Source organism: Polyergus mexicanus, unplaced genomic scaffold, assembly GCF_030449975.1.
Source record: "Polyergus mexicanus isolate NDT 795.1 unplaced genomic scaffold, iyPolMexi1.0 SCAF_4, whole genome shotgun sequence".
Lineage (NCBI taxonomy): Eukaryota > Metazoa > Arthropoda > Insecta > Hymenoptera > Formicidae > Polyergus > Polyergus mexicanus.
The window spans coordinates 976,785-993,160 of NW_027223324.1; the positions used below are offsets into that span (position 1 = coordinate 976,785).

Consider the following 16,376-nt stretch of genomic DNA (forward strand, 5'->3'; position numbering starts at 1 on the left):
AGTGTTGCAGCTGACTCGAAGCACGACGTTTAGATGACTATTGACCCGCAGCATTTAAATTTGCATTTATCGCGATTAATTAATATAACGTTTAATTATTACAGCTAATGTTTATATGTTTTCCTATGATTATTAAAAACCTACGAGATCTATATATGACAATAATATTATCATATTATTGTAAATTTGATATGTATATAATTATGAGATATAGAGATATAAAGATATCAAAATGTATCTTTCATTCTCTAAAATCGTATGTATAAGTAAATATACATATTGGATTAATCATGAGTAATACATTCTTCGATAATTATGACGTTGTAAGTCACACACGTAAAGATATAAAATTACAAATTTCAGGAGAATGTAACAAAGGATATACTTTTCTTGTATTACGATCCAATCATTATCTAATGTTTATGCACATACCTGATGTAATATTAAAACTTTGATGCAAATATCTTGTGTACGTGCTTTTTCCGCAAAGATAATTACACGAATGAGAAGACTCTGACTTCAACGGACAAGAGTAGCGTAAATTTGAAAATATGATTCATGCTGCACTCTAGAATCGATTTCCTCAAACAGCTTCTCAAATTTTCAGCAAATTCCTACCTATTCGACAAACGATAAATGTATTCCCAATAAAACGGTATATGTTTATACGCGAGTGCTTTCAGTGACCTCAGTTTATAATTTCATTTGAACGTCATTTTTTGCGTTATGTGAACTTTGATAATTAAATAAATCTGTTTTTTTCATTAATCAAGCATTATCAAGATGTTTCCGCAGAGCTCGCAAAAGAAGTATTGGATGTACAGCGATGAAAATGATTTGACTATATTGAGGGAAAAAAACAATACTGAATTTATTGAGAAACATGGAATTAACATGACTGTGAGTCTATCTTTTTAATAAATTATTCGACCCAATAAATTTTATGACTATCGTTTTTTTAACTACATTTTCAATTCTACGCATACTGATTTGTGAAGTGAAATACTGGTGTCGAAAATTTAGGTTATGTATATGTGTAATATTAGTATTAAGTATATACGTAATATTATTATTGCAACATTTATCTGCAATATCAAATGTTTATTTAATCAAAAATTTATTATGCACGACGTAATTATGATTGTTTTATTATAATAGCCAGAACAAAGGGAGGAATATTTTCTTTCGAACATAGAGGAGCGTACGTTACTACGTTTCTATGAATTACAATTAAGAGATTTCTGTCGTCGGTTTAATCCACCAATGCCTCGCGCTACTATAGCCACTGCCTTACATTATTTTAAAAGATTCTACATTAAGAACAGTGTGATGGATTATCATCCAAAAGAAATCTTGGTTACTTGCGTTTACCTAGCATGCAAAGTAATTATTCTGCCTGATATATCATTTTCCACGACATTTGTAATCTGAATCTTCTTACACAAATTCCATGATTTTTAGGTCGAAGAATTTAATGTATCCATATCTGAATTTGTAGCAAATATTAAGGGAGATAGGGATAAAGCATCCGATATAATACTTAATAATGAATTGCTTCTCATGCAACATTTAAATTATAATCTTACAATTCATAATCCTTTTAGACCTGTGGAAGGACTTATGATTGATATAAAGGTGACTTTTTTCTTTTTTCTTTTTTTTCATTTTCTATAAGACAAGAATAAATATGTTACGCATGTTTTTTTAGACAAGGTACACATCCTTGGATAATCCTGAAAAATTAAGGCCATATATAGATGAATTCTTAGAAAGAGTTTTCCTCACAGACAGTGTTCTTCTTTATGCTCCAAGTCAAGTTGCATTGGCTGCAACTTTGCATGCAGCATCCAGGGCTTCTGCAAACTTAGATAATTATGTTACTGACATACTTTTCTCAAGAGAGCAATTGGGAGGGATTATAGAGGCCGTGCGAAGTAATTTCATTTTATATTGCACAAATTTGTATGTGCTTTTATGATAGAGGCTATTTCTATATCCACACAATTAATTCTTATAGAAATACGTTCAATGGCTAAATGCGTTGAACCTCCATCGCGAGAAGTGATAAAAGCTTTGGAGAAAAAATTGGATAAATGCAGGAATCAGGAAAATAATCCTGATAGTGAAATGTAAGTGCATTTATATGTTCATTATCATATTTTAGAGAAGATTGTTTGTACAAGATTAGGGAATTTTAGATATAAGCAGAGAATGCAGGAAATGCTAGACGAAGAGGATTTACAGGATAATGAAAAATATGCAAAAATTATTCAGGATCAGGCGGCCTATGACGACAAAATACTAGGAGTTAATAAAATCTTATCTCCCTCTGCTTTAGGATGATATATATATATATATATATATACATTTTATATAATAATAAGACATTATGTTGTAGTATATATAATTTTACAACCCATGTATGTATATTCCTTAAATAATTTTACAGCTTTGTTTTTTTTTTTTTTCTTTTTCTTTGGTAGTAATAAATAGGATATTACACAGCGCTGTTATTTATTTGCATTTAATCTAAAATGTAAATATTATTATATTATTCGTGTTTCTTTTGGTAAAATCTCGATATATAAATATCGTACATATATTCAATTTATAACTACTATAGTATTTTAAATAATTATTTATTTTGTGTGTATATATTCTCTTCCTATGTATCTTTAATATATAAAAGCACATATGAAAAAATATCGATAGTCATAAAAATTTATTGTAATAACATACTTAATTCTTACCTTATCCTTTATCTTAGGTTTTATATCTCGGAATTTTGCGAAATTTTACGACGGATACATCTACTCTACTAAGGGACACGATCGAATTTCGTATCAATTTATTGAGACATGTGCGCATATTATTTTTTTTTAAATTAATCATAATACATTCACAAATCTCAAATTATAATCTAATTAATCTAATACATCTCCATTTTTGATTAATTTAATATCATACCGCATGTTAAATAATTTAATTGTTAACGTTTTATATTGTCCGTCACTGATAATACTTGTTTACCTGAAACTAAGGATCGTGATGCCTGAAGTCCAATCTTTGAGTAAGATGATGCGCGAGATGATTAGTCGGTATATTTTGGAAAATAGACGTGTGTTGTCTCGCTGACAAATTACTGGGCAATGGTTGAATAATGGGTAATGCAGGAGGCATGGCCAACGGTGTTAAATGTTGTGGGATCAATGATACTCCCGATTGTGGTTGTCCCGGATAATTGAAGAACCTACGGAAAGACATATATTAGTGCCGTATATGGGTGTGTGTTTATGTAAGAACGTAAAATGTTTAATTAGTACATATCAAAAAACATAATGTTTTACCTCAAATACATATATCTAGCAACAAAGTCTTGCGGAGAGAATAATAAATAATGTATTTTTATAGAAAAGAGGAAAGGTTTTTTAATAGTAATAAAATAATACATTTCTTAATATATAAATTTATACCATAAGCGATCACCAACGAAAATAGGTCGAGGGGCTGGAATTCCTAGACTGGAATAATATTGCTGAGCCAATAATTCGACATCATTAGTGTACTTTCTTTTCCATTTGGTCCGTCTATTTTGGAACCATATCTTTATCTGCGAAATATATCGAATCATTTACGCGTGATATACAAGATATAGGAACTTATCAGTTAATCAAAGTCTTTAAATTAATCGAGATTGATATTAATCGCATATTCAAGTTTAAATTAAAGATTCAATGATATATTCAATGATAATTCAATTATACAAGTATATCTTAATTCATGAATACTTAATCAATATAGTATTGCTCGGAAATGTAATTAATTATTTTATTAAATCTATTTAGTCATAAAATCGCTAATATATTTTCTTTTTATAGTGTCCGATCTCGAAGTGGATACATCGTAGACAAAATAATTATTCTTTGCGCGGGTCGAAATTTCCCACAGAAAAATCACGAATCCCTTTGGTTCATGGTAAAAGCGGTTCGCAGACGTACCATGCAGCCGGCCATGTATTCTAATTAAAAAATCGACGCCTCTCCGGTTCGTCGCCTCGATGGCGCGCAGCAGCCGTCGTTTGGTACATTTCGTTCCGCGGCGGATGCAAACCTCGCGACAACGGAACATACGAGATAGCCTGCGAGAAGGGGAGAAAAGGGAGCCCTCCCGAACCGGCTCGTTAACTCCGAGAAATATTGTGACAGTTATGTCTGCGGCACGACGCGTCTCTCTCTTTGCCTCCGATCCGTCGTCCGATCGTTCCTCCCTTTCAGCCGCGATCGCGGAGATAATTATTCGGCTCGTTCGCGATATTTCGACCGGCGCTGGCAATTATTGCCGACAAGCAACCGACCGGCGATGAATGCATGGCGCAATCTTCGTGATGGCGAATATTCTGGGTGCTCGTCGTAAATTAATTAGTTTAAAGCACACACGGGCGAATATCAAGCGCACGCTAGAAAATGCGCGGAGACTTATGTAACTGACGCACTCCACGCATTTGCGGAGAAATCGTCCGGAACGGTTAATATTAGAAGATAATGTGCTCGCGTGGAAGATTCGCGGCGAGATTAAGTTCGATGCTGAAATAAAAGCGAGACCGGCAACAATGCAAAAATTATTTCGAATACATCTCATTACATTACGAAATTGAACTATCATATTTATTTAACTTGATAATTTATGCCGGTAATTCCAAATACATAGAACTCGAAATTTCATGAAATATTTTCGTGAAGTTTCTCAACATCTGTCTTTTATAATTATATAGCTGATTTCTCTGGTTTCGTTGAATATATAAAAAAAAGCTATCTTTAAGAAGAAATCAAGTACTTAAGAAAAAAATGTTTTTCCGTAACAGTTCGCAAGAAGGAAGGGTGAGCAAGTGCTAATTGGTTTTAAAGGACGATCCTCCCCCTGGCGCCACGATCTGGCGCCTACACATATGGTGCTCCATGGGTCCATAATTTAGAGTCAGTTGATTTTAAGGAACTCGGAGTACAAGGAACTTAAATTGCTTCAGGTGTTGGAAAAAAGTCTACGGAAGTAGGAGACATTATCGCGATTTATTGAATGCAATATCCTATGTTTGGGTATATCCGCTCTCCAATTTTCCGTGTTCTTTTCCAATTATATATGTTTATGTCACGGAGAACTTGATATTGGGATACGTTAGAATGATTGAAGAATTATTACCAGTGCTTTTAAGAATGAGACAGACACAGCTGTGCCACTTATTATTAAGTCAAAATGAAATAAATATATAAAATCTTTTAAAAAAGAGGGAATTAATTTTTACATCAACATTAAGATATTTACTTGCGTTTCCGTAAGCTTCAAGTTTTTGCTCAACTGCAGCCGCTTTGCCACGCTCAAGTACTTGTTCCTTTCGAATTCCGCCTCCAAAGATTTAATTTGCGCAGCGGTGAATGCCGTGCGTGGCCTTTTCTTCCTTTCGTCGTCGCTAATAGCGGCGGCGGTCTTTTCTTGAATATCTCTGTCCGCGCTCGTGGTTGAATTCGCACCACTACTGCTGGTGCACGCTTCTGCAACAATATCCCATATCTTATAATACGATGAGCAACATAAACAACAACACGTTTTCTGAAATATACTCTATAAGTTATTCCACAATCGTATGTATTAACGATATAATGATATAGTGAAAGACATAAATCGGCCTTAATCATCGAATACGTAAACGCTTTTTAATGATCGAACCGGTATATCGGAAGTAAGCTGTCAAACACGGCCTGATTAAGGAACTGCAAATTATAAAGCGCAAGTCGCTGGATATGGAAACGAGAAAGTATCACGGCTGCTGGAACGTAGTTTAACTGATACGAGCACCGAAATCACGTCGTTATTCATTCGAAACCCATTGCTTTCATTTCGGGGCACCATATTTTATTCTTTTAATCGCTTCTGAATGAAGTTAACGCGCCCGAGATTATTCAAGAGATCGGATCATGCCGCTAAATACGAGTGGGGCTCCAATTATCACCGTGGAATCCTCTTCCTCATCAATCTCAAGATTTTTTGTCCGTTAAAGTTGTTTATATTTATATTTATCCCGGCTTACAAGCACGGTCGTACACGACGTCGCGCCGCGTGTCATGAAGAATGTCCTCGAGCTCGCTTTTAGGCGGTTGGTAACAAGACCTCTCTTAAGCGTCGGAGGATCATCTTCTAATTATCTGCCCATTCGTCATCTGACGAAAAAGCGTGGCACTGCGACGCCGAACTTTCACACTTACGACTAACGTTGAAAACACTACACTACAGTTATTCACGATATAATTTTAATATTTTTTAAATAGTTTCTTAAATAATTCTTCAACATCGACGAAGCGAAAGATGTGCAATTAAGAGAAAACGATTGCAAGGATAATAAATATTTCGAAAAAGCTATTCACGGCGAAATCATCTCGAAAAGTGCCGTTTGCTGGCTACTGATTGTCAGATGACGACGTATTTGTCGTATTTCTCGCGTTTTCTCGCTATAACCGCAGCATCACCAGCTAAAACTGTACCATCTGTAATTCACTTCGATGCAAACGCCTCCACAATTTCGCACTTTTAAAAGATCATGTCAGCTGTTGAGACAGCGTTAACATTTCGCATCTGTCATATCTTTCAAGTGAATATTTGAACATGATACGGTTTGAGATTTATACTCATTGTTAATATATAATGAAAATGTTTCAATTGCTTTTCCTAATCTAAAACCATCAATATTATTTTTTTTTTCAAGTATTATAGATATACTATTGATGATGAATCTAAGTTAAATATTCACGATATATCGTTCATTTAAGAATACAATGATAAAAATTTACAAGTATTGCAAAAAAAGATTATTGATTATTATCAATATATAAATTTCAAAATTAAAAACATTTAGTAAATTTTTTGACTTCTTTGTCAATACGCGATGCGCATAAGATCACCACAACCTGCTCATAACCGGAAGCACGTCGAAAGAAGGAGAAGAAAAGGGTCTTGCAAGGGGTGAGTCTCGCACGGCTCATTTGTCGTCGAGTTTCTGACTCGGTTACATTGACGAACGAGCTCTGGAAAGGAGCAGGAAAGGATTGATGTAGAGGAAGCAAAAAGGAACCGACGACAGGGAGGATGAAGGGGAGCCAAACTCGAGGGACAGAGGCACGTTGGACGTTGCGGAAATAGAATACCACGCCTTCTAGTTTACCTAATTGCTGCGAGCCACAGCGAACTTGTCTCCTAATTATTCGGTGACGAATAGCCCGAGAGCAGAAAGGCGCGATAAAGCGCGGCCAAATCTTATCCGTCTGACATTGCTGGCCATTTCATGCTGGCAATCAACTGTAAAGATAATTAATTTGCATGCGACTCGCAACGATTGACAAATCTGTCTCGAAGACGGCTCTACGAATAGGTCTTTTGTTGCTAATTAAGACCTTAATATTCGAATAATAAACTTGCTTAAATTATCAAAAAAATTAGGCAAATAAAAATGTTACAAGAATTCATAATCTATCATTTTTTTAAATTGAAATAATTATTTTTTAATTTTTCCTATCTTACATCATTAATATCTCGGCAGATAATATTCGAAAGTAAAATTATACGGAAAATGCTGCGTATACATATAGATGCGAAATTATTATTCAAAATCCATAATGGATTCTTTCAAAAAGAATCTTTTCTCTCGCGTCATCTCTTCTTCCTTATGCCTTATGTTCTCTCCCAAAGATTTACGTGTCGCGTTGACGGCTTTGTAGTTGGACGCGACGTCCCACATATCTCAGCCCCCAACATACGACGCAAACGAGAATTGTCCTTTCCTTAGATCCCGAATTTATCGCGTCGGCCATTACGGTGTGTAAATCACAACGCCGTAAGTTACATGGCTTCGGATGAAAATTAGTCGTTGAGGCCCTCGAGGGCGTGCGAGATGCCACAAAATTGAGTCGCTCGGCTCTTGTATTAATTATCCGTAAAAACATAAGCCAGGTCGTTCTCTCCATTATGTCGTGACATGATCGAAATATTTTAAAGACAATATTGCCTCCAGCGATTGTACTAATACATAGTAACTATTCTCGGAAATAATTTTATGTAAACGGTTTGCAATGGGTTGAGCAAACTATCGTGATACATAACAGCTGACGGACAATAACATAAATTCGTCTTATAAGAATCTTATAACTGTGTTTCAATTTTGAGCTTTCAAAATTTTAATTTTGAAATTTTAGAAACTTGGAAAATTTTTTAGTCGAAACACAGTTATAAGATTCTTATAAAATCTTGTGTAATTAAATTTAAACTATTCCAATGATTTTTAATAAAAGTTCTATAGTTTTGCAAATAATATTTCGGAGGAATCTCAAAGAAATTTTACTCCGTCCATTTTCATTTTATTACAAGCAGAAGAGTTGCTGCAGATTTCCGTGGCAGAATTAGCAGGAGACAGATAAATAGTGGACGAAGAGCAAGAACATTGAGTGGGCGTGGAGCCTGCAGGAAGTAATGGATCAAACTCACAGGCGACCGACGTCCTTTCCACGCGATCTTACGAATTCGTTATCGCTCATATGAAAGTCTCATATGAATTTTATAACAATCAAGTTCGTCTGATACTTGTGATCATGTTGCCGGCTAATTGGTGCAATATCCGTGGATAGCAGTATAATTCTCGACAGGCTCAAAAGATCAAAGTAATATTTGAAGATCTTAGAAAAGTGAGACACATAAGATAAAAGAGAGAGAGATATACACATTCGAATTGTTATTAATTAAAACAAAACTACTTTTATTTTCTATTTATACCATCAAGATTCTATGAATAATATATTGCAAAAAATAATTTATTCTTCATATTGATATAAAAATAAAGAAACAGATAATAATCGTCATCCAACAATAAGTTTTAAATTTTGTTAAAAAAAAATCTTTATTACACTCGTATTTCTTTAAATGCGATAACATTTTCTTTGATATTGCAGCCTGTTTCTGAGAAATATGAATTATCAATTATATCATTATACAATTACATGTAAAGAAATTATAATTTCCCCAAATTTGATTATTTGTTAACAGAATTACTGAAATATCAGGTTTAATTCTTTCGAACTAGATTTATGTATAACATGCAGATATCGGCAAAATTACACTAACAATAATTAATTTCTCTTCGATATGTATTACATGTTAATAATATTTTAAGGTAAAAACATCAGTGTTGTCATCGACGAACATGTCTTTATTAATCATCTAATTTGAGGGAATAAATATATACATTAAGTATTTCCACAACGCGATATAAGAACGGCATTCTCGGCTGTAATAACTTCAATAGCTATTATCGATGAATTCAAATATTCGCGAAATCTTTATTTCATCTGTTTTCATTCGAAATGTCTTTATTACTCAGGCGATTAACAAAACAAATACAAGTGTTATACACCTGTATAATGTGCAAACTTTGGCATTGGCGTTCACACAATAAGCAAATTTATTTTCCCAAAAATCTATATAATGAAAAACTGCTGAATATTATAGAAATATATATGGACTTTTAAAGCACGGACTTTATTAAAAAAATAAATCTGTCATGTAGTAAATAAGTCGATATTTTAATTAAAATTCTATGCAAATATTGATACCCATCTTCTAATTCTGTGATTATCTATATTAAGCGGCAAAAAAATTATCTATGTAAAACGATTAATTAGAATATAATATTATTTCTTTTTAATTAATAGTATTTTCGAAATCTTTTTCTATAACATTTGTATATCTTCAAAAAATATAATTTTAATTAAAATATATACGTATAACGAGAAAATGTTCATTCAAAAGGACATTGCATCGCAAATATTTATACGACTATGTGAAAGTGTAATAGTGCATAATGATACTAATGAAACTCACCATAATACATCTCTGGCTCGGGAGATGTCGAGCATACTATGTCGGTATCGTCAAGCTCAATTTCTTCCGCCATGGATGAATCGGGTGCAACAAGCATTCTCGTCTCCGATTCATTATCTGGCAAATGCAATTATTTTGTTTAATTCGCATCACACAGAATTGTACTACATCAAGATTATCTACAAAGTGTATTATGATTCCGAATAGAAGAAAAATGTACCTTGCACAGAGCTTTTAAATGAGAATTATCTCTTCCGTTACGTAATAATGAAATATATTAAAAAAAGTTTTTTTTACATAGTATTTCTTTATATATGGTATGTGTGAAATATTTCTTTATATATAAAATTATATATAATATATAACAGTAACACGTACAAAGAGAAAGAGAGAGAGAGAGAGAGAGAGAGAGAGAGAGAGAAAGTTTGGTAAATCATTAATTATCATTAATTATATTACAAAATGAAATAAAAAAGCAATGATTTCAGCAATAATAAAATTTTTGAATAAAAAGTAAATGAAAGCAAGTTATATTTGATAAATAATAACTAATATTTATTTAATGATTATAAAAATTAGGATACGATTTTGTTATTACTCACTTTCTTCGCAAAGTAATGACAAATCGGTTTGTTGTGCAAATTTATTCTTTTCTTCATTCTTCTTACTTGGCGCTAATAATCTCTCGATACTGAAAGAACATATCCTCGAATTTTCCGCGATGTCGCTCGCTTTCTTCGACGATCCCGATTTTTCGAGCTGTTCATCGGACATCTTGAACTCGTTTCGTTAAAACAATACTGAGAATATTTGATTAGTAACATTTATAAAAAAAAAATCTTTGATATCCTCTAATGAATACTCGCGTACATTGAAGTTAATTATTTAATTGTTACTAATTCGTCAAGGATTATATATGTATTTCATTTATCAATCTTCGATTTCTCACTCACACTGTACGTTTAATTAAAGATTCAATTTACATTATTTAATCGGTACTCCAAAGATCCATCAATAAACGATAAAACTTCACTAAAGTTTAATAGAACGATTATAATATATCACTGTAGCATTTTTATATTATATACATAATACACTGCACTTGAATTAAAAATGAGATATGAAAAAATAGTATCATCGATGACTGAACAAATCAGCAGCAATAAAGCGGGTTACATTGGTACCCCCTGATCTGTTCGAGAGATTAGAGCCGAAACCATCAACTGTTTTGTCGGGGTTACTCACGGTGTCCAACAATATTTTTTTGGCACTCAAGTCAAATTCTTCGTTCCTCGAGGCGGTATCTTGAAGCCACGTGCTCACAACATCATCATGAGATCAACCAATCGTATGAACTTCTGGGCGGATCTTGGCAAGCATATGCATCTCTGGAAGGAGCTTTTAATGATCTCGTAGTGCGAGACGCTACCACTAAACGGTGGTAATGAGGTGACCATAAATTTATGTCACTGCCACGGAACGCCGTTTAATAATCATGATAGGGAACAGATGCGATGTGAAATTGATTCAGATATGAAGCTTAATGATTTAATAGAGTTATCATAGAGAGAGATTCCGATTAACTATACAAAAATATTTATAGAAGTAATATGTTTATATTGCTGCGAGACTTGTGAATTGAAAAAATATTTTTACATATTTTATTATTATTATCATGTAAAAATTTATTTGATTGATTACGGAATAACGGAGAAGTATGATCACTTATATATAAAAATGTATTGATAATTCTATATTGAAAATAAATATCTAATTTAATGATTATATCATTATTTGATAATTTCGAAATATATTCATGTCACAGGAATCGCTGTTTCGGTGACCATCTGGCACTGACAATAGTTGACAATGAGAATATATCTTTTATGTAACACACATGTTTACAGATTATCATATATATATGATAACGAGATCGTTTCGAATGCATTGCCTAATAAACACAAAAAATTGGACCTTCACTTATTAGATACAGAAGCAGCGTTTCGCGAGTATCCGCGTATTTTCATCATATGGCCATTTCGAGGATTTTGCTCTTGCGGAGTAATTCAGATAAACTGTATGATTGTAATGTAATTATTATACTCTTGATCGTGTATATATCATCATAATAATCACGTATATGTACATACGATGTATCAATATAAAAGAATGCCACTTTATTTGCGGTTATACAAGCTAACGAGAAATGAATTATACAGATTTATTTTCAACTTTGTATAATCTATTATTATTCTATTGCAAATCGATTTTTTAAATAAATTTCGACCTGTGATAAGAACCAAAAAATAAAGTACATTTAAAAATCCTTCAAATATAATAAATAACGAATTAATTTAAAAAAAAGAATGCTTTTTAATATTTATCTTAATGGAGACCAAACGGAGAGTCGTTTCTTTTGATTTATAGCAAAGAGATTGAAACATGAATAAAGTTCTCTAAAATCTGTCAATGGATACGACTGTGAGATCACGTTACTGATATAGTGCTGCTTCTGCGATATTTCACGTTCGGAAAATAGAAACCTTTGCGGTGTTATTAAGCCAAAATGTTTGTTAATTTCACGCTTAATTAACGAATGGCAATCGACAGTTAAATCTTCGCTCCTCCTAAACGCATCCGCAGCGTGACACGCGATACGTAATACAGGTTCCTGACATTTTTTTCTCTCGCCTTGAATATATTTATTTTCAGGGTCATGTTTAAATGTACGAAAAATCTTCATATTACAATTTTGTGTTCACACTGTCATAAACTTTAATTGATATCACGTTTGCTACACAAGTTTTTGAAAACGTGCATATTTCATCTTAAAATATTATATATGAATACATAAAGGATTTAGTTCAATCAAAACAAAGAGATACGATGCCACAAACTTTTATTTTTTTAGGTATTAAGACAGAATCAGACCCCACATCTTCTAATTGTTAAATTATTTATCTTGCTGTGCAAACTACCATCAGAAAATAAACACTCTTAATTATTATTAAGTTTGCATACAAATCTTTATATAAGCGAATTAGGATATTAAGTATGTGTTAATTATCTTGTCTCATAATATTATTCCCTTATCATATATATTATTAAGTATAATAAAAAATAACGAATATTTTAAAATTTATATAATCTATATAACACCAAAAAATATGTTCTATCATGAATTTTAATATAATTAATATTATTATTTTAGCCAAAATTCTATCATCCTTACCTTATCCAAAATTAGAATGACAGAAAAGACAATTCAATTAAACAATTAAACAAATATTATAGAAACTGCATTATCATCAAATTTAACACATGGTTAAAAAAAAAGTACCAAATATAAATATTAAGATGTCAAGCACTTAAATTTAAAATATACGTGAAATTTTCATAATTTACTTGTTAATTTCTATGAAGTTTGTTATACACATTTGGTCCATGTATTGCCTGTGATTTGATCCGCTACTACAATTCTCTTGAAATGTGCTACCAGTTGTTAGAATACATTGATGTAGCATCATAAGAAACACATTGTAATAGAGCATGTGTAATAATTAAATATTATAATTAACATTATATTATAATGATAATTCAAATAATATTCACACATTATTGCTAATTGTAAAATATCATTTAACAAATATATTCTCTTGTAATGCTCTATTGATGTAGAGGGTACATTTAAATATTATGATAGAACTCGCTTATTAAAACATAATAGTTGTGCAAATTGCAGATAAATTTTAGCGTTGTACCAAAGATTGTACATCAAAGAGTGAAAAGTGTTGAATGTTAATTACAACACAGCAGCAATTTTATATATCGAAAAGAGTGATCTATTAAATGTGACTGCTTGTGACCCGACTCAAATAGGATTACTTTACATTTGCTGCGTGGAATTACCGTTCCAAGTATTATTCTCATCGTTATCATCCCCACCTGAATGCAGTCTGTGTATATTTCCTTGCGCCCTGATAGTTGTCCCTCCTTGATTACCCAAGTATCTTCTAAATAAACTGTATTATGGGAAATACATTTATTTAACATATATAAAATAAATTATTTAATATAAAAAATCCCATATTTTATGCAACCTTATTACATCGCAAGTGCAGTACAAGTACATACAATTGTAACTATGCCTGTAAGATTATTTAGCATGGTTATTGAGAAAACCTACCCCGAAGATTGAACTACATTTTGCCGATTCGGTGAAATAGATCTGTCGGGATTACTCGTCGCTCCTATAGCATCGTCACCGGAATTGTCGCGTTGTTGATTCGCATCTCCATTAGTGCCGGAAAAGTAACCTACTACGTAATTGTAAATGCGAATAACGGGTGTGAAAAAGGACCATATAAAGCGCGAAAAGAAGCCGACATCTTGTGTTGAAGTGACCGCTGTTGTAATATTAGACTGGAAATATAAAAATATAAATTAAGTAATTAAAAGTATATTTTTTTCAGAAAAGAGAATCTATATTTACATTTTTCAAAGGAAGAATTAAAATAACGGCGGTTGGGACCAATTCAAGTTCGATAAGGGTCTTATCATTTTCCTCATTAGTTAATTCTCTTCTTGGAAATGACATTGACATAGCAAATTGTCGGAAAGGCAACTCAATGTTTTCTGTAACATAGGTACGCAAGGTGCGCAGAGTACTAGATGGTTCAAATTGTCCTGTATGGGAATAGCCAGACGGTAACCTAAATTGAATTCTGGTCACAGTCGCATTACTAGATGCTGGAATATGTTTAGATTGCTCTTGGCTTTGCTGCTGCTGCATCTGCTGCTATTAAATAAAATGAAAAAAATTTTTAAGTTGAATTTTATTAAGAGTGAAAATTATAATCAAAAAATATGATTCGATAAGTGAAAATTAATAATTAAAATAATACAAACCTGCAGCGCAAATTCTTTCTGTTTTCGCTCTAGTTTATCTTGAGCAATTTGTTGCCTAACTTTTTCGCGAGCTGCAGTCTCTGCAGCTTTTTCTCGCATTCTCTCCTCATGAGCTAGTTTTATTTCCAAGTCTTGCTGCATTTGTCGCATTTTTTGCACATCTTGCCCCATTTTGCGCCGTTCAATTTCGCGATTCCGTTCCTGTTTCTGGTCCTCTTCTAATCGTTGCTGTCGTTGAAGATCGATTAACTGTCTTGCTCTTTCTATCTTTTCCTAAAAATATGCAACAAATATAATTTATATGCTCAAAAATTATATCAAACTTGAAGAGAGATAATGTTAAGATAATAATCATTACTAGTCTACATACTTCAGCTGTCAATTTTTTATTCTGACTTGTTTGTTTAGTTTCAACATCTTTCTTTGATGCCTCATTATTATCTTGGTTTTCAGTATTTAATGTCTTTGTTGCATTTTCTATAACATCTTTATTATCATTTGAGCTATCCGCTATTACAGATTCTGTGATAGTTGAAGATAAATCTATGTTTGGATTAGAGTTATTATCATTTATATTAGACACAGTAGCATTTTCAGTAGCATTATTATTACTACTGCTACTAGCAGCTGTAGCTTTCTGTTCTGCGTCAATTAAATTTAACGAAGATTGTTTACTACCCTTTCCTGCCTTTGTCAGCACATTATCAATTTTTGACACTAACTCAATTGTAGTTATGCTACCAGCAACAATCTCCAATGGTGTACCATTTTCTCCAATGAAAAATAAAGATGGTACTGGTACCAATTGATCTGATTGTTAAAATTAAGGAAAAACTTGAAAAAATATGTCAAATTTCTCACAATCTTGAAACAAAAAGACATTATATACAAGGATACAAATCTGCGCAAAAAATCTATAGGCCTCAGATCCGCTCTCTAATCTTATAGCTACAAAATGCTCTTCCTCCAAGCGAGAAGACACTTCTGCAGCATTAATGGTTCGGGCAAGTTGTGCCGATGTGTCATCTTTACCTGAACATCACACCAAGTTAATGTAAACGTCTATATTTATGCAAATATGATTAGCGTATCAAGGCATCCGTTTTGTGTTTCGTTCACGTATACGTATACTACTACGTTGCAGATTAAAAAAAAAAATTATTTTTGCAATTTACTTAACCTAAAACTGCAATTACGCACCTTCAACAAATACAACGAAAACTGCCTTCTTCGATTTTGATGTCGTAACTGCTTCGTTAATGCTTCCCGTAAACCACTTCATTATATGAGAATATATTTGGTTTTGTTTTTATGCTTTTTAATAATATATATCACGATGATGTGATGAATTGCAGAATGAATATGCTACTAGAAATTTTTACGATGGATTTGATGTTTCAAACTCTCAGTGTAAGGTTCAGATAGGTACGTGTACGATGAATCGCCACTCATCACTGTTATCCTATGACTGTAATGATTTTATCCCCTCTGCAAACATTTTGACATTTTTTTCATTCATCGATGTATATAATTGGGGAATATTTAAAAATTAA

At 32.6% G+C, this 16,376-nt stretch overlaps 3 protein-coding genes across 5 annotated transcripts; 1 reads left to right on the forward strand and 2 right to left on the reverse strand.

The window, feature by feature from the left end:
• Positions 1–660: 660 nt before the first annotated feature.
• Cych (cyclin H) lies at positions 661–2,658 on the forward strand. The gene is made up of 6 exons (XM_070293924.1): positions 661–900; positions 1,159–1,383; positions 1,462–1,635; positions 1,709–1,934; positions 2,018–2,129; positions 2,199–2,658. Exons 1-6 carry the CDS (start codon positions 784–786, stop codon positions 2,341–2,343), a joined length of 999 nt encoding a protein of 332 aa, XP_070150025.1. The 5' UTR covers positions 661–783; the 3' UTR covers positions 2,344–2,658.
• On the reverse strand, positions 2,476–10,690 carry LOC138932263 (homeobox protein ceh-19). 2 transcript variants are annotated; one of them, XM_070293926.1, is made up of 6 exons: positions 10,518–10,690; positions 9,916–10,032; positions 5,320–5,546; positions 3,474–3,610; positions 3,031–3,250; positions 2,476–2,529 (listed from the first exon to the last, which is right to left on the reverse strand). In XM_070293926.1, exons 1-5 carry the CDS (start codon positions 10,687–10,689, stop codon positions 3,037–3,039), a joined length of 867 nt encoding a protein of 288 aa, XP_070150027.1. In that variant the 5' UTR covers position 10,690; the 3' UTR covers positions 2,476–2,529; positions 3,031–3,036. The 2 variants fall into 2 exon arrangements, with proteins under 2 accessions (XP_070150027.1, XP_070150026.1); XM_070293925.1 differs by lacking the exon at positions 2,476–2,529 and having other exon boundaries at positions 2,945–3,250.
• Positions 10,691–12,790: 2,100 nt separating this feature from the next.
• On the reverse strand, positions 12,791–16,295 carry LOC138932513 (UBX domain-containing protein 4). 2 transcript variants are annotated; one of them, XM_070294423.1, is made up of 7 exons: positions 16,024–16,295; positions 15,721–15,855; positions 15,194–15,633; positions 14,824–15,096; positions 14,408–14,710; positions 14,102–14,337; positions 12,791–13,937 (listed from the first exon to the last, which is right to left on the reverse strand). In XM_070294423.1, the coding sequence occupies exons 1-7, from the start codon at positions 16,103–16,105 to the stop codon at positions 13,802–13,804; spliced, it is 1,605 nt and encodes a 534-aa protein (XP_070150524.1). In that variant the 5' UTR covers positions 16,106–16,295; the 3' UTR covers positions 12,791–13,801. The 2 variants fall into 2 exon arrangements, with proteins under 2 accessions (XP_070150524.1, XP_070150523.1); XM_070294422.1 differs by having other exon boundaries at positions 14,408–14,713; positions 16,024–16,294.
• Positions 16,296–16,376: the final 81 nt, after the last annotated feature.

Coding starts and splice junctions, on each gene's coding strand:
- LOC138932263 (XM_070293926.1), bottom strand. CDS start 10,689: ATGTCCGATGAACAGCTCGAAAAATCGGGATCGTCGAAGAAAGCGAGC. Junction 5,547..9,915: donor CGAGCCAGAGATGTATTATG/GTGAGTTTCATT, acceptor ATATTGTTGCAG/AAGCGTGCACCAGCAGTAGT. Junction 3,611..5,319: donor TGAAGCTTACGGAAACGCAA/GTAAATATCTTA, acceptor TATATTTCGCAG/ATAAAGATATGGTTCCAAAA.
- Cych (XM_070293924.1), top strand. CDS start 784: ATGTTTCCGCAGAGCTCGCAAAAGAAGTATTGGATGTACAGCGATGAA. Junction 1,935..2,017: donor GATTATAGAGGCCGTGCGAA/GTAATTTCATTT, acceptor TAATTCTTATAG/AAATACGTTCAATGGCTAAA. Junction 2,130..2,198: donor AATAATCCTGATAGTGAAAT/GTAAGTGCATTT, acceptor AGGGAATTTTAG/ATATAAGCAGAGAATGCAGG.
- LOC138932513 (XM_070294422.1), bottom strand. CDS start 16,105: ATGAAGTGGTTTACGGGAAGCATTAACGAAGCAGTTACGACATCAAAA. Junction 15,856..16,023: donor TTTCGTTGTATTTGTTGAAG/GTGCGTAATTGC, acceptor TGTGATGTTCAG/GTAAAGATGACACATCGGCA. Junction 13,938..14,101: donor AATGTAGTTCAATCTTCGGG/GTAGGTTTTCTC, acceptor CCCATAATACAG/TTTATTTAGAAGATACTTGG.